Raw genomic sequence first — 24982 nt, 5'->3', positions numbered from 1 at the left:
ATGTGGTCATAATTAGTTAAAACAGAATGAAAAGACAGGCGCATTCAGATGTCATTTTAAAATGATGTCAAGCTAGGATGAGCATGTGCCCAACTTGTCTGCTCCACATTCATGCCTGCTTCCCTTTTCCCCCTTTCTTCCCACACAGAGAACCCCTGCTGAACCCCTGTTAGAAACTAGCTCCAGTTACTTGGCACCACGAGAATATGGGTGCACAAGTTAACCAGAGGTAGTTCTCTCCTCACAAACCAGCATTGTAGGTTTGCCAGCCTCCAGGTAGTGGATAGAGATCTTTTGCTATTACAATGGACCTCCTGGCAACAGAAATCAGTTTACCTGGAGAAAATGGCCGATTTGGAAGGTGGACTCCAGGGCGTTTTTTGTAGCAGGAACTCTTTTACATATTAGGCCACTCACCCCTGATGTAACCAATCCTCCAAGAGCTTACAGGGCTCTTAGTACAGGGCCTACAGGAGGATTGGCTACATCAGGGGTGTGTGGCCTAATATACAAAGGAGTTCTTGCTACAGAAAAAGCCTAGCGTGGACTCTATGGTATTATACCATGCCTTTCCTTCTCAAACCCCACCCTCCTCAGGCTCCACCCCCAAAATCTCCAGGTATTTCCCAACCCAGAGCTGGCAACCCTATAGAACTGTAAACCAGGATTAATCTCTGATTTAGAATCCCAGGTGAGGTGGGGGAAATTACCTCAGATTAACCCCTGCATTTGCATCCACATGTCACGGGTAACTGGCATTATCTGTGTGATGGGAAGGGGAGGAGAAGAAAAGTCTAAGGCTTGGCACTAAATTGGGTTGAGGGACATCCCAGATTAATTTCATTTATATGTAATGTCTGACTGCATCTATGACATGTTTTCAATAAAAAAAGAATGTAAATTTTTCAAAGCAATTATTGCTGCTGCTTCTTTTTTAAAGGAAAGATACAGTAACTCTTAACAACTCATTGACTTTGTGACACATCATGACTTTGCTATAGCTGGAACAGCACAACGTCCTAAAACTGCTGACCCGTTATGATGAAACAAGGCAGAAAAGAACCTCGGATTGATCCAAAAGATTTGCTATCTGAAAGGTAGTTGCCCAGCGCTGAATTTGCAGAACGCCACTGAAGGAAGCAACAAGAAAAGCAAAAGGTCAGTGTGGCAATTAACCTTGGAAAGGGCACTCACATTATTAGGGGATGCAGTCAACAAGGAGAGAGAAGGAAGAGGGGAGGAAGTGTGTAATCAATCAGTGGAGGTTAGAGGCCGGCGTGAAATTGATTAATGCGGGTTATTGGAACTGGCAATGTTGCTTCCTCTGAAAATGTCACAAAAAGGCTCCCGGGTAATATTTCAGATCATATCAAAGCTTCCCCGGTTCTATTAAAGCCTACTGCGTCTCGAAGTGTGTTCCATATCAGTTAGTCGAAAATACTTTCTTCCCCCCTCCCATAATAGATTTTAACTTCCTCTACAACAGTGGCTGCATCTTCTACTGTCTCATCCTACTTAAGTAACCTTAAGCTTTAATGCTGCCAATGAGTTACATCCCGGCGGACGTTTTTATTTCCATTAGCCACTGGTTAGTTGTGCTGGATTCTGTGTGCAGCAATGAAAAAATGGAACGGGGACAAAGACTAAACAACCAGAAAATACCAGATATCTCTCTTGTATAATGAAAACAACGTACTAAATATCTCCAACACATAAATAATTCACAAAACATTAGTATTACTTATAAGAAAAATTCAAAATGTTGTAACACACACACTGTTGCCAATAAATACAATATCCAGAATAACATAAACCAAACCACCAAGTTCCATTACAGTTCCAGGTTTCCAAGGAATATGTAAAGACTTGTACAACACTCAAAGGTGATATAAATATATTCTACAACTGTGCATGTGTTGGAGATATTGTTTTCATTATACAAGGGAGATATCTGGTGTTTTCTGGATTCTGTGTGCAGAGGTGCAAAGCTGGAAAAGCTTAAGAGTATGGAACTTTTCAGTTTAGAAGAAAGGCAACTGGGTGGGAGAGGGGTTATGAAATTATGTATGGGGTAGAGAAATTGAACAGAGAGAGAGCTTCCCTTTCTCTCTTTCATAGTACTAGTACTCGGGCACCCAATGAAGTCGTCAGGCAATAGATTCAAGACAGACAAAAGGAAATGTTTCTTTACTCAATGAGAAACTAAATTCTGGAATTCAAAATTTATGCCCATGAGGTTCCAAAGAGGGATTTAAAAAGAAACCAAGAAAGGGTGGTGGAAAATTAATTTTAAATCAACTCTGAGACCCCTGTGCATTTCCGATGCGCTTCATCAGGGGGATCTGAAATAAATACATGGATAAATAAAAACCTTAAAAGCATTAATTAAAAAGCAGACTTCTAAAATATAGGGGGGGAGTGTAAAAAAGAAAATCAATGCAGCTTTTCAAGAGCTAAAAATCAAAGCAAATAATATTAGGCTCAGGGGATTATTTTGCGATTCCAGCAACAGAGGAAGCTTGCACATTTAGACATAATTAAGAACAAGGTTTTATAAATATATGAGCATATGGATGTGTTATAGCTGACCTGTAAAATACCATAGTCTGAACCTTTCCCACAGCACTAGAGGTTGAACAAAAACAGTGGAGATCTGGCATACTTTTTATCTCACAAGTGATAACAGCTCCAGGCTTTCATTTAACCCATGACAGAAGTTCATAAAAATTATGCATACGGTGGAAAAACTGGATAAAACAAGCTTTTTCTCCTCTCATCACATTAGGACTCAGTGAAATTGTTAGGCAGCTTGATTCAGGACAGAAAAGGAAATGCTTCTTTACTCAATGAGTAACTAAGTTTTGGAATTCACTACCAAGGGGCAATATGATGCCCATAGCAACAGATGGTTTGAAAAGAGGATTAAATACATTCATGGAGATGGAGAGGAAGACTGCAGATTTATACCCCACCCTTATCTCTGAATTGGAGACTCTGAGTGGCTTACAATCTTCTCCCCCCACAACAGACACCCTGTGAGGTGGGTGGGGCTCAGAGGGCTCTCACAGCAGCTGCCCTTTCAAGGACAACTGCTGCGATAGCTATGGCTAACCCAAGGCCATTCCAGCAGCTGCAAGTGGAGGAGTGGGGAATCAAACCCGGTTCTTCCAGATAAGAGTCTGCACGCTTAACCACTACACCAAACTGGAGGAGTGGCTACTAGCCTTGGTGACCCTCAAGAGCTGAAGGCTGTAAACATTTGAATACCAGTGCTAGAAGGAAGAATCAGGACAGAAAAAACCTGTTTGTTGGTCCCATTGGACAAAAAAGAGAATGCTGAACTAGATGGTCCATTGGGCTCATCCAGCAGGACTCTTCTTATGTTCTTGGGTTTCCTGCTGTTCTGAAGAGGCCCTGGTCTATTAAGGAACTGAAAGTTGTTTATCTAGTCCATAAATCCACTTGTTGGAGCAGGTTTACTGCTTTACTGAGGGTTTGCTAAGTTTTATTGTTATATCTGTTGGGTTTTTGGAAATTTCACTTCCTGGGTCATGAGATAATTAACTGTTTATGCATGCTGATGCCTTAGCTTAGTTCAGGGTTACAGCCAATAGAATCCTCTGCACATATTTGCTGCCAAACTAGGTGACAATATGCAGATTAACTAATGCTGGAATACTCTAACTGGGTAATCAGTATACTGGGGACAGGCTAGGGAGAAGGTCTTGGGTTACAACTTTATGGCTCTTTGTTTCTAAGTCCCTAGTCTTTCCTCACACAAGATTTAGCCTTTAGAGAGACAACATGTAGTTTTAGTGAAGTCGACTAGGATGCTAATCCTTTCTTGTTTTTGTAGACTTCCAAGTTACCTTTTCCTCACTAGATGAGTAAAGACATTTTCTGGCTGCTTTATTTCTTTTACCTCTTTGCATAGCTCTGCTAAGTATCCCTAACAGCAGGCCTTGAATTCAGCAGGAGCTCACAGGAGCACAGCTCCTGAACCTTTCTGAGGGGTTGCCCTCTTCCTCCCTACCTACCTTGTCCATCTAATAGTAGGTGCAGCTGTATAAGAATCCCTGGATTAGGAGAGCGGGCAGCCACCAGGAACTTTGCCACACACCCAGCCCTCATTAACCCCTGGAGAAGCCCACGCCACCCTTTCTCCACTTCTTATGTGATTTTGGACAGCAGGTGGCTTGCTGGCCTTTTGACTGTGGAGGGGGGGGTGCAGCCAAGGAGAGCCTCAGATGAGCGAGCGCCGCTTGGGCTTGCTGGATCTCTAGTCAGCCCAAGCAGGCCTCACCCACCTGGGGCTTTCCTTTCTTGCTTTGGGTTACTTTTGTCTGGTGGGGGGGCATATGCTAATGAGTTATGCTAATGAGCTCCATCACCTATTTTTCCACAAAACAACCCTTGCCTAACAATATCCAGGTGGGTAGTCGTGTTGGTCTGAAATACTAGAATAAAGTTAGAGTCCAGTGGCACCTTTAAGACCAACGAAGTCTTGTTCAAGCTATGAGCTTTTGTATGCACACCTTGAATAAAACTTGGTTGGTCTTAAAGGTGCCATCGCTCTCCAGGTTATATTTTTATTACTTTTGTTACTGTTTTTATCTTTCTGGCTGCTGCTATTTTTATTAAGTAGAGAGATATTCATTATATATATATTTTTATAATCTTTATTAGCCACCTTGGAAAGTCAAGGCTGAAATCTTTTAAACCAACATAACACTGGCATTTGCAGTCACTGCATAGTAGGAACCAAGTGGAGTGAAATTGTGCAAAAAGGTTGAATGTATCACTGTGTCTGTAACCCACCCGTGAGGAATAAGCTAGATCAGAGGTCTACATCCTTTGAGATTGCAGTTACCTTTGGAATGCTGAAAGGATGTGGTGAGAGGCACCCCAAAATAGTTTCTGCAGGAGATAGTGCCAAATCCAAAGCAGCTGCTTCATAAAGTGGGACACAACACAATACCTTCCTCTTTGTTTTGCAAAAGCCATAGAGAAAGGAATACAAAGAAGCAAAGGAAAGCCTGGGGTGGGCCGGGAGAAAGAACACAATAAGTAAAAAAGAAGCAAAGCCTGAAGGGGGAATTGAACCACAAGCCTAGATACTTACTAGTCCTCCTGATCCTCCAGTGGCTGCAGCTGCTCTTGCAGCCATGGAAAACCCTTTCATGGGAATAAAGGGCAGCCAATAGCAAGTCCTGCTTTACAATGGCTCCACCCACTTTCTGAAAAGCTCTGCAGGCCCCAAGGGAAATACTGGCAGGCATCATTTGTGTCTATCGGCAACATGTTGGGAAACCCTGAGCTAGACAGGCAGCCTTGGAGAATATCCACTTAAGTGTGACGGCCATTGTGGCCTGAATCTCTTCTGACAGACAATTACTTCAGCTCTAGACTTGGCCCAAGGAAACCTGGATTCAAATCCTCAGTCACAAAGTTCCCTGGGAGATCTTGGGCTTGAGAGTGGCCTGGATCCTGACCAAAAAATGGATACTGATGGAAGGATTTTCATTAGCAAAGAGTGACATTCTTGCCTCCCCACTCTTGCTGCTGCTCAAAAAGCCCCCTGAAATGCCACTCTTGGGAGACAGGGGATTCTCTAGGTGCAGTATGAGAGAGGAGAATATTAGTGAACGTCACTGCCTTTTCCGTTAGCAGAAATGTCAGGCAATGTCCAACCCACTAACCCTCACTCTAAGACGGATTTCTTTTATATACAGTTGAAATATTTGTTAATATTTATTAATATTTATTGATAACCATGGTTTTATCTGTTTTTATCTGTTTTAAATGCTGATCCCTTTATATGTTTAAATACTGTAATTTTGTTGGATCTATCACTGGAAGCCGCCCTGAGCCACTTGTGGGAAGGGCGGGATATAAATCCCAAATAAATAAATAAATAAATAAATAAAGACGGACCCCAGGTCCTTGTGAAGGTAAAATGAGGGAGAAAGCCCACTTTATAATTCTCTTGTCCACCACCTAGATGAATACACATCTTACAGCCTGTAAGTTTTGTAATGGGAGCTGGTGTAAGGGGAAAAGGTATTTAACATGTAAACAAGTTTTTAATATTTACTATATTTAACACAAAACATTAAATAGCTGTGACACTAAAAAAAACCAGTTATATATAAAGTGCTACACTTCAGGCTACAGTCTCCTTCAAAATGGGATAGAATTGATTGTACATCACCTGTGCAGGTCTTCCCATCTAAATCCAAGACATATCCTTCATTACAAGAACACAGTGGCCCATTGGTTGAATGCTCACAGCGATGAGAACAACCACCATTGTTGCCTTCACAGCTGCTGATGATTTCCATTTCGATGCCTTTCAGGAAAAGGAACAAATCATTGTCAATAAGCGAAGGAGAGGAGGTTGCCCTTTCTAAAATGTAAGAAGACTCCCATAGCTTTGCTCAGGAAGTATTTCACCATGTGTGACTTTTTCCCATCCTTATACTGCGGTGATAGACAGGTTTGCCAGTCAAATGCTGGAAATTGGTGGGAAGTGGATGGGTTTGGTGGTGGAAACTAATGTTAAGTCACAGTTCTTATGGTGACCCCAAGAGGTTTTCAAGGCAAGAGACATTCAGCGGTGGTACGCTATTGCCTGCCTCCGTGTCATGACCCTGGTATTTCTTGGAGGTCTCCCATCCAAATACTAGCCAGGGCCAACCCTATTTAGCTTCCGAGATCTGACAAGATGGGTCTGGGGACAGCTAAACATGCAGTGGTCTGATGCCATGGCATCACTTCCAGCATGCCCCTTGGAGTGACATAATTGCACAGATGTGATGCTCTACAACAAGGGGTGGCCAAACTATGGCACGGGGAGTCAAATGTGGCTCTTCCACATATATTGTGTGGCTCTCAAAGCCTCCACCGCCCTGTCGGCTAGCTTGGAGAAGGCATTTCTCTCTTTAAATCCATTTAAACTTAAAGTTGCTTTTTATCCACCTATCCTTCCCCTCCTTCCCTCCATCTATTTGCCTTCCTTCCTTGCAACTCCCAAAAACTGGACATTCATTCATTTATTCTCCCAAACATTTATTCTATGTGGCTCTTTCTTTAAGCAAGTTTGGCCACCCCTGCTCTAGGATTCCCTCAAAATGTTATGGTTTTACCATAGAGTTGAAGGATGGGAGCCTAGAGCATCATGCTGACACGAAGACATGACTTCTGGGGTCATGGAAGAAGTTACACTGAAGTCAAATGAACAAACAAGCAGTAATAAGAAGACTGTGATGCCAGTGAGTTAAAGCAGGAGATGGAACAGAGATACCCAAGGTATATGCTATGCCATCTTCTGGGCAAGCAGCAGGAGTCACTGGGGATGTGTGTGTGGAGGGGGGGCAGAGGTTTTGGGAATGTATTGCATTGTGCAGCAGGTTGAACTAGATGACCCTCGAGTTCCCTTTCAACTCTATGATTCTATGAATGGCACAAGGAATTAAGGCTGCTGTTCATGCCTCCTACTGGCATACCTTGTTCTCTGCATCTTGCTGTTCTAAATTTCCCAGTTTTCTCCACCTGCTGCTAAGTGGCCTCCTACAGTAATGTCAGCAACTATCTTCTACCCTCAGCTGCCCTTTAGGAGCCGAGTAGAAAAGCCAAACCCTTCCCCCATGAACTACAAATGTACAATAGTACTATATGAATGGGCCTCCTGGAAATATCCTAACACAGGATATGTTTTGCCTGCAGAGGCACTTCAGCTAGTTGTACTGCACCTTTTACTGCACTAAAATAATGTTATACTTTCCCTTGCTATCCACCACCCTTAAAGCAGCTTCGGGGTGGGCTGAGAAGCATTTCTATGTTGACAATCCCCCCCCCCCTTGCACAAGTGTCACTCAGAAGAACAGAAGAATCAAAAGGCACCAATTTGATGGAGGCAGTCAATGCACTGAATGGCCTAGGATTTCCAATTGTCTTATTATGTTCACAGTTGCAGAGTTCCGAGCTGAGTTGGATGACTGATAGACTCTTTAAGATCATAATATAGCCTTAAATTGATGATGAGAGATGATGACCGGCATATATGGTTCCAGGTGAGTTTTTCAGATTTCCAGCTGCATCCAGGATGTAAAACGAGGACCATGGGGGCGAGGAAAAGAAATATTCAGCATAAAAATCAGTAGTCTGAACGTGTTCTTTGGCTAGCTCCAGGAACTCTCAGAAACATTATAATTCACTGTCTCTCAAAGGTAAATCAGAAGCACAGTCTATTTCTTGAACACAGGGGCACAGTTCAGGTTTTTGAATTCATGTTCATGACCGCAGAAACCTGTGGCTTGAGCACTTCTCCAAAGCTGAGAATTTAATTTACATTTAGGTATGCAGTATCTGTAGTGCACTAACTGCACTGGCTCTAAAATGAAGCAACTAAAGGCACATCATTTCCCAGACCAACATGGTCCCCAAATGCATTGCTGCAAAATGTTACTTACGGTAACACTGCCTTCCATTTGACCCAAGTTCAAAGCCAGGATTGCAAATGCAGGCAAAAGACCCCAGGGTGTTCACACAGCGATGAGAACACCTGGCTACCCCCTCGACACATTCATCAACATCTAGGAAACAAAAGCATTGGAAGGAAGCATCAGCTCTGCTGTTGACCCTTCAGGGAATCTTTCCTGAATGGACAAGTCTATCAATGAACAGATGTGCACTGCATAAGATTCTTGGGCATATTCTAGGACGGTGATACCTGGTGCAGAGTTCTTGAACTCCATGGTGCCCACCGTTGTGTTTCCTGGCACCCACCTGCTCCTTCCCCCCCAAAGCAAAGAGACCAGGCTACCTCACTGGAGCAGGAGGTGTTTCAGAAAACCCCAGAGAACAACACATTTGCATATGCAGGGTCCTCTTTCTGCAGTGCCTATCTGCAGCGTCCATTCAGAAATAGCTGCTTCCACCACAAAATTATGCTTGTAACTGCCACCCAAGGTCACACTGTTAAACCTGTCCCCATTTTTCACGGCTGCCATTTTTTTAGTAGTATCCAACATCCTTTCTCAAAATTCCAAAAGTCCTCATGTGCTTAACAAGGCTGAAGATCCCTGTTCTAGGGTGGGACTTTCAAGCTTATGGAGGACAAGTCCATCAGTGGCTAATGACCACCATGCCTAAATAGGAACTCTATGTTCAGGGGTAGTAATATCTGAAAAACAGAATTGAGGGGAAACCACAGAGCTTTGGCTTCCATGTCCTGCTTGAGGGCCTTCTGGAGTTTTCTGGCTGGTCACTATGGGAGACAGGACGGTGGACTAAAGAAAACAGCTGGGTTGGATCCAACACACCTGCTGTTACGTGCATGCCTGCAGAGCTGTGGTACAGCTTATTTGGGCCTTATCATTACTCTAATGAAAACAATTGTCCTAGAACACACCCAACCTTCTCCTGCTGAGGTAACTTGCAGAGGGAGAGAAACGAAGAGTGGCAAGCTCTATGTTAGGAAAGCAATTATGTATGTATATAACTGAATTACAATTATGGATCTTCTCACTGACGATCCCATGAGAACTTTCCAAGAAACCCCAGAGTTCTCTGGAACATCCTTTGGAAATCATTTGTAGTCCCAAAGAAATGCATGTGTAAAGACACCTGACTGAACAGTACTCTTTCCCCCATTATAACTTGGAAGTGGGGCTCACTGTGGGACATAGTGAAATGAGTAGTTGAGTAGAACAGAAGGAAGAATGAATTGGAGGCTCCACAATCATGAAAGAAAAATACCACAGGAACTTGTCCAGGTTATTTTTTAAAATGTTCACGGGTATAAGCCCTATCATGACCAGAAGTACAGAGGTGACAGACAATCTTCCCCATCTCTTTCAAAGAAAGAGGGAGAGCTTGTAGGGAGTGACTAAACTCTAATGGAGCACCTCACTCTAAACGTTCTCTCTCAACCAGCTTCTTAAAAGAAACCGGAGTAAACGTGAGCAGTTACAAAACCACTGAAGTGGTGCCTCCTGCCTTCTGCTTTTAGCCCTGGAGACAGACAGTACTGGAAAGAAATTTAAGTAACTTTCATACCTGACAAGAAGGCATGCTCTAATACACACTACAGCTACGCTGATTACAGAAGAAGAAGGCATTTGAGATTTCCATTTTTATTTATTTATTTATTTTTTTGGACAAACAGTTCTTTACCTGCACAAGACTTCCCATCTGCAGAAAGGTGATATCCAGAATTGCATTCACACTTTGCAAGTCCACTTTCATTTCGGCAGATATGCAAGCAACCCCCGTTTCCGGTTGCACAGGGGTCAATCCCTGAAAGTGAACACCAGGAAACCTCTTCAGTATGAGTCAAATGGTTCTTACATGAATATTTTACATGAGATTAATTACAAACTGCAACAAACACATACACCCACGCCCACATCCACACACTATAAATGGCCCACATCCAGCTGACACCACTTTCAACACCTTCTGCAACATCACAATAATTTCTCTCTTAAGAAAAATCATTCCAGTGGTTTGCCACCAGCAATTTAAGCAGTCCAGCTGCCAGACACACTTCACCCTAACTTAAAGCATTACAAAACCAGCCACTGAGTACAACGGTTTAGTGCTCATGAAGCTATTTTCCAAATGACAAAAAGGGGAAAGAATTAGGGTGTTTTTTTAATATAAAAAACCCCTACCCTAATGATATTCTTAGTTTCCTGCTGTGCCAAATAGCTTTTCCTAATAGTTAGCAGAGATCCAACACAGATTCCTTCGTGTGCCTCTCTGCTGGCCAACAATGTTCTGCACCAGCAGTTCAAAATTGATGATACTTACTCATACAGCTTCTTTTTGCAACATGGCCAATGCAATAGCTCAAACATGTCGAGGTGGTGGTGGAAGAAAGTGCCATCAAGCTACAGCTGACCAGTGGTGACCCCTGGTGGGGTTTTCAAGGCACAAGATGTTCAGAGGTGGTTTGCTGTTGCCTGCCTCTGTTGTTATGACCCTGGTATTTCTTGGAGGACTCCCATCCAAATACTAGCCAGAGCCAACTCTGCTTAGCTCCCTCGAGCTGACAAAATCATGCTAGCCTGGGCTATCCAGGTCAGGGCTACACATGTCTGACAAACCATAAGTAAGTTAGAATATAAGAACATAAGAGAAGTAATGTTGGATCAGGCCAGTGGCCCATCCAGTCGAACACTCAGTGTCACACAGTGGCCAAAACCCAGGTGCTATCAGGAGGTCCACTAGCAGGGCTAGAACTGCAGAAGTCCTCCCACGGTTGCCTTGCCCCCCCCCCCTCAAGTACCAAGAATACAGAGCATCACTGCCCCAGACAGAGTATTCCATCTATACCTTGTGGCTAATAGCCACTGATGGACCTCTGCTCCATATGTTTATCCAATCCGCTCTTGAAGCTGTCTATGCTTGAAGCTGCCACTACTTCCTGCAGCAGTGAAGTAAATGTACCATCAAGTGACAGCTGACTCATGGTGACCCCAGGTTCTAGAGGGTGTTCAAGGCAAGTAATGAGTTGCCATCCTCTGCATAGCAGCCCTGGTCTTCCTTAGTGGTCTCCCGCCCAAGTACTGAACACAGTCAAACCTACTTAGCTTCCAGGCTCTGACAAAACCAGACTAGTCTGGGTTATTAGGGTAAAACATAACTTGTCCATAATGACCAGAGATCCTGTGGCTCTGGGGCTACAACAGATAACACTGGAGAGTCCAGGAGAATATTTGCAACTGCACCTCCAAGAAGGACACAAGTCCTGACCCCAGATGTTTGGAAAGTTGATGAATCTCTAATTTCAGGAGTCTAGTTATTTGCTGAAAACTTCAGATAAGTTTTTAGCAAATACCTCAGAGGTGGCGAGTAGAAAATAAATCAAATGCACTGTGGAACAGACTGCAACACAAGTCCCGGAAAATAAGCCCACTCCTAGGGTTGCATCCCAAGTTATGTACATGTAGCAATATCTCAGCAGGTGAGGTCTGAAGAAGTGTGTGTGCTGCTTAGAAGTGTTCCACCTATGACAGCCAGCTTGCCCTTATTAATTTATTAATTATCCAGAAATGACCCAGAAGGGCTTCAACAACATACACACATATTATCCAAACAAGAAAGATGTCTTGGGCTGTGCGGTATTCAGGAGTTGCTTCATCCAACAGCTATGCTGGATGTCGTGATCACCATAGGCATAGGCAGCTAGCTTCAAAGGAGATTAGACAGATCTATAGAGGATAGCTCTACAGTGGCTACTAGCCATGGAGTCTAAAGAGAACTTCCACATTCTGAAATGGTAAACCTCTGAATACCAGCACTAGGAGCAGGGCTTTTTTTGCAGCAGGAACTCCTTTGCATATTAGGCCACACAAACCTGATGTAGCCAATCCTCCTAGAGCTTACAGTAGGCCCTGCAATAAGAGCCCTGTAAGCTCTTGGAGGATTGGCTACATCAGGGGTGTGTGGCCTAATATACAAGGGGGTTCCTGCTACAAAAAACCCTGACTAGGGGGCAATGTCAGAGGAAGGTCTCCATCTCTCTGCCCTGCTGTTAGTCCTTCAAAGGAACTGGTTGGCCACTGTGTGAGATGAGATGATGGACTAGATGGATGACTGGTCTGATCCAACAGGGCTCTTTCTTATGTTCTTAAAACCATGAATAAGAAAAGGGTGTATAGCTCAGTGGCAGAGTACAGGCAGGTCCCAGGTTCAACTCATTAAAAGGACATCAGGCAATCTTGGGAAAGGCCTTTCACTGCCAGGAACCCTAAAGATCTGTGGCCAGAGTAGAAACACTATGCAAAAAGAGACCAGTGTTCTGACTCACTGTAAAGGCAGCTTCAGGGCTAGATTAGGCATTCTGAGAACTCTGCAGTGAACATGCTAGCCAGGTGAATTTAACTCTGTTCAGGTGATGCACCCTCCACACAAGCCAAGCCTCAGATTTGCTCATCCCAATATCAACGCTCACCAACTTGAACACTGAGCCAAGCAGCTCAGTGGCCTAAAGAAGGCTAGGGCTTCTCCAGAGTACTCTTCGCAGGCAGTCATCTAGGAAAATTCATTCCCTATTGGGGGAGTCAGTTTGAGGTTAAGTGTGTGGACTCGTATCTGGGAGAACTGGGTTTGATTCCCCACTCTTCCACTTGCAGCTGCTGGAATGGCCTTGGGTCTGCCATAGCTCTCACAGAGTTGTCTTTAAAAAGGCAGCTTCTGGGAGAGCTCTCTCATCCCCACCTACCTCACAGGATGTCTGTCTGTTGTGAGGGAAGAAGATAAAGGAGACTGTAAGCTGCTCTGAGACTCTGATTCAGAGAGAAGGGTGGGGTATAAATCTTCTTTTCTTCTTCTGAGGCAGTTACTGACTGGTTGTCAGTGTGGGCTCCATGTACAAGATATCCTTTATTTTTACAGTTAAGAAGTGTAAAAGGCCATTTTTTTAACTGATAGTGAAGGAGAATAAATTCCAGCTCCCATTAGAACTGGGAAGGTCTAGTCTGGAGAAGACAAGTGTGAATGGGGACTTGAAAGGACCCTAATCTGTTCATCAGATTACTGCGATTGACTGGCCACATATATCCCCAGCATCCTTATAATCGCCATTAGCTCACTGGTATGATTTGTAGGCATAGTATCTCACTATCTTCGCTTTAAGTATCTTCACAGTACCTCAGTATCTTCATTTATGACAGGATTAGGAATGTCCTTGAATGAGACCTCAGGGCAGCTACAGTCAGGTGACCCCAACCCTTCTGAGCCTATGGGCACCTTTGGAATTCTGACAAAGAGCGATGGCTGCAACCACAAAATGGCTGCCACAGAAAGTAGAGCCATGCAGAGAAGAAAGCCTAAGTACCACACTAGGATGCTGGGGACCACAGGAGAAGACAGCAGTGGAGAAGGATCCGCTTCTGATATGCTAGCTTTCTAATACTATCAGTTCCTGTTGTCCTTAACATCTCTTACATGTTTTGATAATTACATCTGCTGGGACTGTTTCTGATTTTTATCCTTTCATGTTCCTTCTGAGCTCTGTTCCATCTTTTCTAGCTGAGCAAGTGAAACATGGGCCTGGGAGCTTTAACTTTTTATGAATAGCTTATGGCAAGGCTAATGCAGAAGTCAGACCATATGGTGCTGAACATATGATGAGCTCTCTATGGGAGTTTGAGTGGAATTAGGCTGCAAAATTTGGCAAATGAGCCCTCCACTAGATCAATGGAAATGCAGGTCATCACCAGCTTAATTGGGAACTAATAATCCTTAGGCAGCCAAGGTCATATTTTCTTCTTAAGAGAACCAACAAAGTAAACAAACTACTGCAAAAAAGTGAACCAAAGTATACACTTCATGTGACGTATTTCTAAATACACAGAGCCTTCATCTGGTCCAATTGTACAAGACTAGCAATAGCTATGATGCTATGCAACAAATCAGTCCAACAATTAAAAAATATCTATAATTATCAAAGGAATAACAGCTCAGAAGACAATATTGGCACAGTCTCAAGTTAGACATAATTTAGTTTCTATATTTGTAATCCTGTCTATTATGCACAATTTAAATAGTTTACAAGTATGTGTCTGTCTATAATCTATTTACCTACTATTTAAAAAATCTAGGATTTAACATTCCCTCTTGCAATAATACAGTGTCTATGGAAAGAAAGAGACAACCTAAAGCATACACCTTGGCCCTTAGAATCTTATATTTTGTTTGGAGTTTATGTGCAAAGAAAACTGCAAAAATAGTTTCTTTGCACTCATGTTAGTTCCTGCCACACTCAGGCATATCTCAGTGACATTGAAATGCAAAGCTCCAAACCAGAATAATGCCCTTTAAGATCCATCCTACTTTCAAATGAGGAGATGGGATTTGGGCAATCAGGCCTAGAACAGGATTTCAGGGCTCAGCTGTCCCAGTTCCTGTACCTCTGTGATAAGAATACAGCCTCCTTCTCTCCACTGACTTTTTGCACTTGTGTTATGTAGACTACCTGTGACGAGATGCAAGTAACTACCAAATATTTGTTAACTTCCTTTGATTATGAGCTTGAGACCCTGTTCAGGATAAAGTAAAGGTGGCATCACCCATCCAGATAGAATGCCCTCTCAGATGAGACCCTGGCCCTGTGGGACCTGCCTTGGTTCCATGAGACCTGTAAGGCCGAGCTTTTCCATCAGGACTTTCTCAATTAAGTTTATTGGGGGGGGGGGGGCGGCTTAATGCTCGATCCACCATTATCAGTTGTGAATTTTTTTTATATATTTTGCATTTTTATGTCTGTTTTGTACTGTTGTGAACTGCTCTGTGCCCCACTTTGTTGAGGAGGCAGTATATAAATTGAAGCAAACAAACAAATAAAATTCGGATGCTTATCCAGATAGTTACAAAACTATCCAAGTCCAAAATGTATACAACTGTGTCTCTACAAAGCACTTAGTTGGGGTGACTAGATATGACCCTGAGTTTTTTTTTAGAGGAGGCATATACTTAATTATACATATATATGCCCTTCTGCCTTACCTAGGTGTGTGGGTATTCTGAACCCTATGAAATATAAACTGGGAAAGTACTCAGCTACTTCCTAATTATGACTCTGCTACTAGCAGTTGCACTCAAAGTATGTGTTCTCACAGTTGCTTTTAAAGTATGTGCTCCTGGAAAATGCCCTCAAGACTATGCACAGTTTTCCATAAGCCAGCTAAAACCACAAGCCCTTTGGTTGTCGACGCCACCTGGTCATCCAGGCATACTTAGAAAACCAGGCCAGTCTTTGATGTTTGGAAAACTATTCAAATGGAAGGCAGCAATAATGCTGTTAGAAGGCCAGATCTTCCCAAATCCCTTGATCTGTTAGCCTTTACAGCTTCACTCTTATCTGGATTCAGCTAAAACTCATTAAATCCACCATCTGGGCCAGGCATCTATTCTGAACCAAAACTGCCAACTTCAAGTCTCATATAAAAATGAAATGCGTGGCTGACCACCACCTGTGTTCCAATGATACCAAATCCTTAAGCATACTGGTGAGGGAAGGTAGCTCAGTGGTAGAGCATCTGCTTGGAAAGCAGAATATAATATAGTGGGTTTTATGCATGGAGGAGTCATCAGCTGAGTGATCTCTCGGCTTGACTTCGCGAACGAAGATTTAAGAAAGGTGCAGTAGTCCACATCTGTTGCAGGCTCGCTGGTGGCTGACAAGACCAACGCGGGACAGGCAGGTCTGGCCACAGTGGCTGTGGAGTCATCAGCTGAGTGATAACAAGCTCTTTAATAGACATGATATAGGATAGGACTACATTACAAGACTGGTGATGGGGCCTACCGACCCAACTTATACACATCTCTGGATTCCTGCGCTAGCACATCATTGAGTCATTCAATCCGGTGGGGGCTTGTGATTGGTCTAGGTCTGCAGAGATTTGGATCCTGCAGCCCTTTGTTCCCAAGTCCTCAAGCTCAGTCCGTATGGCTCCAATGAGCCCAGCAGGCACACCCAAAGTCTTCACTTGAGTCCACATACATAACATCCCTCCCCCCTTAGTTCGCAAGCCCCTAGTGGAGATAGTCTTTTAGGTACGCAGGCTTGCGATGCTCTCATGTCAACCGCCTGAGAACTGGTGTGGGTGGAGACGTGGCGGCAGCTTCCGGTGCCCTGAGTGCAGGGCTTGGCGCTGAGGGGATCTCAGCTGGCGGAGTCGGGTTCCCCGCGGTCTCTTGTTCTGGGGGTAGTCCTGGCTGCTCCGCTGTCTCGGGTGCCGGCAGGGGTGTTGCTGCTGGTCTTTCTGCTTCCTCAGGCTCGTACGATGCGGTGTCTGGTGTGGCTGTCGGATTTGCGACACTCTCATCCCCCTCCCCTCCAGGTGCCTCGTGTGCCCATAATTAGTCGATGTGCCGCCTCATTGTGAACCCCTCGGATGTAACCTCATACATAACGGCACCCAATACTCTGGAAACCCGTGCTGGTATCCATGCTGGCCCATCCCCAAAGTTTTTAGCAAACACTAAGTCCCTTGTGTCAAACCCCCGGGGCGCCTGGACGGCTTCTGGCACCTCTTGTAGGTTGGGAGCTTGGCCGGGTGCATGCGGTCCAGCAGGGTAGTCAGTCGCTGACCCATGAGCAATTCAGCTGGGCTGTGGCCAGTGATGGTGCTGGGGGTGAAATGTTGCACCAGGAGGCACTCAGCTAGGCGGGCTTCCCACTCTCCATGTATGATACGGCAGAGCATTTCCTTTGTCACCTACACCATCCTCTCTGCTTGGCTGTTGGTGGCAGAATGAAAAAAGGTCGACCGTATGTGCTTTTTTAAGTTCCAGCCACAGAAATCATGGAACTCGGCCGAGGTGAAAGCCATCCCATTATCGGATACCAATGTATCAGGGAGGCCATGTGTGGCGAAAACCCTGCGGAGGGCCCCTAGCACCGCTCGCGTGGATGTGGACGCTACCGGAACTACCTCCATCCATTTAGAGTAGGAGTCCACAATAATGAAAAATACCTGCCCTTGGAATGGCCTTGCAATGCTGAGGTGCAAACGGGAGTTGGGGTTGCAAGTGGTCTCCCAAAGTTGTGCTGGGGAGCAGGGTGGCACTGGTCGGGTCTCCTGGCATGGCTGACATCTGGCCACCCAGGATTTGATTGCTTCGTCTATCCTGGACCACCACACATAGCTGCGGGCTAGCACCTTCATGAGACCCAACAATTCCCAGTTGGGTCTCATGCAGGGCTGTTAGGATTCGCTGCCGCAGTATCGGGGGCACCACCACCCTACTTCCCCACAACAGACACCCTTTATGCACAGACAGCTCATCCCTGTGATACACAAATACCGAGAATTCTGAGCCCACCCGGCCTTCCGGCCACCCCCACACCCAGTCCACAACTGGAACACACTGGCCACACCCAGTCCAGAACTCGAGACAGAGTTTTGTCCTTAGAGGAGCAGCGGGAAATGTCCTGGGCATGCACCAGGCAGTCTGGGAGGGACTCTAGCGACATGATCTGGAACTCTGGTGCTGGATCTGGGTCCACTGAGGGCAGCAGCAGGCGGCTCAGGGCATCGGCATGGTCCATTGCCTTCCCTGGGTGTTACTTAAGGTCACACTGGTACCCCGCGAGGAAGATGGACCACCTCAACATCCACGGTGACAGCATTTGAAGCATTTGGTGGTCGCGGGCGAACAGGCCCAGCAGGGGCTTGTGGTTCATCAATATGGTGAAGGGCCGGCCATACAAGAAATCGTGGAATTTTTTAACCCCTGCCACGATGGCCAGGCCCTCTTTGTCTCTTTGAGCATAGTTTTGATCCAGTTTCTGTAGAGTCCTTGAATAGTAAGCTACTGGAACCTTGCGGACATCCGGTAGTACGTGGGCCAGCATGGTGCCCATCTCATCGAAGTGCGCCAGCAAGCTGTTGGAAGTTAAAATGTCCTTTACAGCCTGAAAAGCAGCAGCTTGCCTGCAACCCCAAACCGATGGTGCCCGTTTGTCCAACAGTCTGTGTAAGGGCTCTGCTACCGCCACCTTGTGGGCGAGGAAGGCATGGTAGAAATTGAGGATTCCCAAGAAGGATTGTAATTCCTCCTTGTTGGTGGGTGCCGGCGCATCACAAATGGCCTTTATTTTATCCTGGGCTGGCTGAATGCCGCTCGCGTCCACCGTATACCCCAGGAAGTCAATGGAGGGCACCCACAAAGCACAATTCTCCTGTTTCACCTTCAACCCCGCCCCGTTGAACCTCTGCAACACAGCCCGAAGGCGGCTGGCAAACTCCTCTTCGGTGGCGGCAGCTATCAGCACATTGTCAAAGAACGGCTGGACCCCGAGAATACCTTTTAGAAAGGAGTCCATCAGGTTCTTAAAGATTCTCGGAGCCACACTGACCCCGAACTGCAAGCGCTTTACTCTGAACGCCCCCCGGTGCATAATGCTCGTTTGCGCCTCTGCTGTGGCAGCGTCCACAGGCAGCTGTTGATACGCCTGTGCCAGATCCAGTTTCCCAAAAATCTTTGCCCTTGCTAATGACGCTAGTACTTGGCTTACCACTGGAAGCGGGTAAGCGTTGCCCTGCAGCGCCTTATTAATCATACATTTGTAATCAGCACAGATGTGAATGCTGCCATTAGCCTTGATTGGGGTTACAATTGGGGTTTCCCACTTCGCGCTCGCTGCAGGATCCAAATCCCAGGTTCAGTCCCCGGCGTCTCTAACTAAAAAGGGTCCAGGCAGCAGGTATGAAAAACCTCAGCTTGAGACCCTGGAAAGTCTGAGTAGACAATACTGACTTTGATGGACCGAGGGTCTGATTCAGTATAAGGCAACTTCATATGTTCTTGCAATATGTTCTTACCCACAATCTAACGCAATGATTGCATATAAACATTGATAATCTGTTTCCCTTCCACTCACTTTGTGAGGGGATCACCAGCAAGCAGGAAATGGGCAAGCGACCCCCATCTGACTAGTAGGATTGGGGATGGAAGAGAAAGGGGTTATTTCTGGGGCCAAGCAACATTGGTAGCTTCTTCAACATGGCTGAAACTGGAAGACATCTGTTCAACGAGATACCTTCTCTTTCAAGGGAATGTCTTCCTACTACCTTCACTCTAAAAAGAGTCATTTCAAAACTCCCTAATGAGAACTGGAGTGAGCTTTCTCTGCTGGTGCTTTAGAAATAGTGAGCTCTTTTCAACAGGTATTTTAGCTTTTCAACAGGTATATTCTTTTCAATGGGTATTTTAGCTTTGTTGAAACACTATAGTAACTCATTGGATTTTACTTGAGTGGTGGTGAGGAAAACATTCTCAGAAGTTGTTGCTGTTTAGATTTATGAATTGCCTTATCCCGGCCAATGCCGGCCTCTAGGCAATATGCATCAACATAAAATACATATAAAATCAATAAATCCAATTAATTGAAAACATCTCTCTGGGAATAGAGAGATGTGAGCTACACTTGGTGCTTTCCCCAGGATTTCTGGTGGAAGAAAGACTCGGAGAGTTGTGTGATGTCATGAGAAGAATTTGAAAATCACTGCTATAATGATGTGCAGGGGCCAACAGTTTTCTGCCTCAGGGGCCAACAGTTTTTTGCCTCAGGGGCTAACATTTTGGTTCTACTTCAAATCAAAGGAAACTGTGCCAGTGATTTCTACTGGATCAGTCTGCAGGGACAAAACAGATAAAAAGAATGGGCAACACCCATCAAGTATCTTTGAAATAATTTTAAAATAGTCCTATACCCAAGAAATTGGTTTAGGTATAGGCTGATTAGCCTATCAGAACTTGCTTCCCAGTTAAATATTGCCACTGGCTTAGAGGGATTTAAAAGGGGGAGGGACAGATTTATGGAGGACAGGTCTATTCCTGGCTATCATTAGCCATGATAGGACTCCAAGTTACACATACATGAATGCATTCTCAAAGCTACATTACACTAAGTTGGATACATCAAGTCAGTATTGTCTTCTCTAGCTGGAAGCAGCTCTCCAGGGTTTCAGGCAGAAATGCTTAACTTCAACAACTATCCGATCCTTTTAACTGAGACCTTGGGGACTGAGCCTGGGACCTTCTGCTTATAAAGCAGAAACTTTCCCTCTGAACCATGGTCCCACTATTAAGGTTCATAAATAAAATGAGTAATTGTCCAAAAGCAATCAAAAGATGGGGATTGTTGCTAGCCAGTTCTGCTTTCCAGTGACATATTACTAACCACTCCTGGACTGTACTGACCATTGGTCTGACTCAGCGTGGCTACTCTAACAACTGATGTTAGAGTTTTTGTTTGTTTTTTAAAGGCAAATGGTTCATTTACATTCATTTATAAAATTTCCATGCTGCCTTTCAGTCCAACATTGGGCTCCCCAAGGCAACTTAAAGCATTAAAATCGCATATCCATCTATTAAAACATCATTATAAAAGCCAACCAGAGGATTTATTAAAAGGAAACAGTGTCATCAATCAACTGATTGATTACCTCAAAGCCATCTCAGAACAAGAGAATATTCAGTTTAGTCCAGAAAGCTTGTCAAGATGGCATCAGTTTTACCTCCCGGAAGAAGTACTCCCACAACCGACGGATGAAGTTTACATGCTTTGGAATAAACAATGTGAGAAACCAAAGCAATTCCTCCAGCAATTTTTTTTCCAGATAATAAAAAGCTTAGTTTCCTTTCCCGACATATGTCTTTTGACCCAAAGAGACTTCACTACCCCACTCCCTCGCCCTCCTCCTCCCGCACATTAGACCTTTTGGCTTTGGGTCAGCCCCTTGAGGAGTTCACATGCTCCAGCTGCCAGCACTGCGCTTAGTACAACACGAACCTTTGGTAAAAAGCATCTTGGCTTCAGCAGCTGACTGACAAGCAATGGACATACTTTTTCACTTGGACAGGTTATCCTGTTTCTCTCCCCGTCCCCCCCACTACCAAGATTTCTTCATCAATAAACTTCATCCAGCAACTACTGAAACAATCCTCAAAAGCACAGTAGAGAAGAGAACAACCCCACCCCCTTAGCATGCTGTTGCTGCAGTATTGATGGGCTGATTAAATCTTTTTTATATCCTACCCTTTCTTCTAAACCCAAGGTGGCTTCCAATGGTTGAAACAAAGCACAGAAATGTCATGCATAATTGAACAAAAAAACAGCAACAACATTACAGTATACCAAAGCTAGGCCTGATCATGTTCGGCTCCAATGGTCAGTTATATATTTAAAGTATTTAAATATTGGATGATTACTCTGTATACCTTCAAGCCATCTGGGAACTTCAGGATCTCTGGAAAGCCATCAATCCTGTTTTTCGAATACCAATTCATTAGGAGTGAGATATTTTCCTGGCAGGGGGCAGAGCTGGTTGGCTCTAAACTCGTGCCAATGAAAAGATGCTGTTTTTGTGATTAACATTACAGCTTCCGCTGTTGCAGTGTGTGTGTGTGCGTGTGTGTGTGAGTGAGTATGAGAGACAGAGACAAAGTGATGCATGTGTGACCAGGGTGTCAGAGGGCCGTGTAAGGGCCAACGAATCTTGAAGCGTGAGCTGATACCCTTGGCTCTGACTCAACTTACCCTATGGACACAGCTCAAAAACAAATGGGGTCTAGAACATCCAGCTCCTTCCCACTTCCATTGACTCCAGATCAAAGCTGCCCTGAGCTGGTGATCAAAGAGTCCTCCTTAGCCAGAACCTGTCCTTTTGAAAAGCACACAGTTGATGCTCAGCTAGGGGAGCTGCAATGCTTTAAAAGCCAACCTCACAACCACTAGAGGGGTGAAAGAAGGCCCAGGGCCATGCTTGTTCATCCCAATAGATTGGTACTTCCTGGGAGTGAAGTCATCACACTAACAATTCTCTAGAAATGCCTTTAAACTGAAGAAATTGGTAAGAACCTAATGACCAGAAGCAACATCCATAACATCAGTCCTGTCTACTCTTGCTGTTCAAGAAGAAGAAGACTGCAAATTTATACCCCGCCCTTCTCTCTGAATCAGAGACTCAGAGCGGCTTACAATCTCCTATATCTTCTCCCACCACAATAGACACCCTGTGAGGTGGGTGGAGCTGAGAGGGCTCTCATAGCAGCTGCCCTTTCAAGGACAGCTCCTGCAATAGCCATGGCTAACTCAAGGCCATTCCAGCAGCAAGTGGAAGAGTGGGGAATCAAACCTGGTTCTCCCTGATTAGAATATACATACTTAACCACTACACCAAACTGGCTTCAGCAGGTAAGAGCAGGGGAGAATAGGTAGGGCTGGGAAGTAGCCATAGTAGGCAACCTGGGAAGTCTAGGTTGTTTGAACCCTTGGATTTTTATTGTTGTTGTTTTTAAATGAAGCGTCTGAGCCAATTTTACATGTTACAAGCAAAGTTCCCTCTAAAATATGGAGTCTTGTGAGCCAAAAATTCTATTTTGTGAGCTACTGAAGTGAAAGTTGTGAGCTACTGCATAAATTAGTTTGCCCTGGGGTAATTTTTCATGACCTAAGACAAAAATGTTTGAGCCAGAGGCTTAAAAATTGTGAGCTAGCTAACACTAACTCAGCTTAGAGAGAACACTGGTTACAAGTCCTCACACTTGTTGGTTCCATTTTTAAAGTGTTAGTTTTGTGACAGAGCCATCCATTGTTCCAAGGGGCAAATTGGAGAAGAGAAAACATGGGGGAGAGGGTAGCCACTGATTCTTGCCTGTGTACCCCAACGACAAAGAGAAAAAGGCATATGTAAATTTAATTTTAATTTCTTTGACTTATATCCTACCCAGGGTGGGTTACATCAAAAGCTAAATAATAAAAATAGTTAAAAGATTACAATTACAATATTGAATTATTAAAAACAAGGAAAGCATTACAATCAGAGTTCAACTGGGCTTTAAAACTCTGCCTCAACAGTAACAACCTTTCGATCCAGAAAACAGATCCCGATCACTAGAATTGGGGGTGGGGGAGCAGCAAGTGGCATCCACCACCTCAACTAAAGGTCTGGCAGAAGAGCTCTGTCTTACAGACCCTGCAGAACTGAAGCAGGTCCCACAGAGACCAGATCTCCAGTGGCAGCTCATTCCACCAGGCAGGGGCCATGGTTGAAAAGACCCTGGCCCTAGCTGAGGCCAGTCAGATATTTCTGGGGTCAGGGACCTGCTTCTGGAGCCAGAAGATGTTGGGATGCTGATCTTAAGGACCTACTGGGCTCATATGGGGAGAGGCGGTCCCAAAGGTATGCTGGCCCCTGGCCATACAGGGTTTTAAATATAAGAACCAGCACCTTGAGCTGGGCCCAGTACTTGATAGGCTGCCAGTGCAATTTGCAAAGCACAGGATGGGTCTGTGCCTGCATGGACAACATCAACATCCATGCCATTGCATTCTGCACCAGCTGGAGTTTCTGGAGCAGGGCTGAGGGCAACCCCAGATAAAGAGAGTTACACTAGTCTAGCCTGGAAGTGACCGTCATGTGGGTCACTGTGGCCAGGTCTGGAAGGCACAAACTCCCACTGAACATCTGATTCAAAGTCCTCAAGTTAACACTCAACAAACACAAGAACTTTACAACGTGTCAGCTGCTCCTCAGAAGTCTGTCACGACAGATTTAGCCAATGTGTCCAATACCTCATTGTTTTCTTAGCATGTTTGTTAACCTTAGATCTGAATGGAAAAAATGAAATTGCATGTTCTGTTCATCTCACTATTGCCTTCACTGGGGCAGACTCCTTATTTTCTGGTTAGTTTTATGCCGTCAGTTGCAAAATATTTTTTCACCTGCCTTCCTTGGGCTCCTTTCCTTTCCTCATTCTCAAGTCTCCAACTACTCTTTAGACATCGCCTCTTTGTCGCTCATGCATAACACTCACAAGAAAGCTAAGGAGGGCCATGTTTTCTTACGCTGTCTGCTTCTACCTCAACTGCGGTACAAGGAATGTTTCTTGCAGTCCAGCCAATGTCATGGCTGCCCTTAGAAAAAGCAAAATAACCCACCGGTTGATCCCCAAGTGTGTCGAGCCCTCTGCTTAAAACAAAGGAAATACAAACGAATAGTTTCAACAGATGTCATGGTCTCCATACTTCACTGAGCTGTTTTTCACATTTCAAGCAGAAATCAAGTTGGGATTGCAACCACAATCTCTCTGTGCTGATATGCAGATTTGTGAAGCGTGTTAATCCTTTCCACAGAACTTGGCAACAGCAATTGGAATTCTATGCCCCATTGCTCTGGTATCTCAATTAAAATATCTATGTGCTTTTTATTTTTTCCCAGGGTGATAAAACACACATTTTTATATAATATAGGGTTTTAAATGAGTGATTTTTAAATGCTAGGCTATATTAATCATCTTTTTATCATAATGCTAAGCTCCAGCTTTGTATTTGTATCTCTGAGGACCAATATTCGGGGTTAATTGGCCTTCTTACACACAAAGGTTTAAAATTGGCCCATGCTTATGCCAACAAAGCTAGCAAAGCTCTTCTGTTGTACCCGCCTAATTCCTCACA

The 24982-nt window shown here is 44.5% G+C and overlaps 1 protein-coding gene across 1 annotated transcript in view; it reads right to left on the bottom strand.

The window, feature by feature from the left end:
- LOC132574197 (multiple epidermal growth factor-like domains protein 6) overlaps window positions 1-24982 on the bottom strand; it is a 273518-nt gene that overhangs the window by 86423 nt on the left and 162113 nt on the right. The window contains exons 3-5 of the mRNA XM_060242461.1: window positions 10177-10299; window positions 8472-8594; window positions 6212-6349 (exon numbers count right to left, since the gene is read on the bottom strand). Of these exons, the coding sequence (XP_060098444.1) occupies window positions 6212-6349; window positions 8472-8594; window positions 10177-10299 (384 nt within the window). The remainder of the gene's footprint in view (window positions 1-6211; window positions 6350-8471; window positions 8595-10176; window positions 10300-24982) is intronic.

This window comes from Heteronotia binoei, chromosome 6 (genome assembly GCF_032191835.1).
Source record: "Heteronotia binoei isolate CCM8104 ecotype False Entrance Well chromosome 6, APGP_CSIRO_Hbin_v1, whole genome shotgun sequence".
In the NCBI taxonomy this organism is placed as follows: domain Eukaryota; kingdom Metazoa; phylum Chordata; class Lepidosauria; order Squamata; family Gekkonidae; genus Heteronotia; species Heteronotia binoei.
Note: the sequence above shows the minus strand (reverse complement) of the source record. Positions and strands in the feature narration are given on the sequence as shown.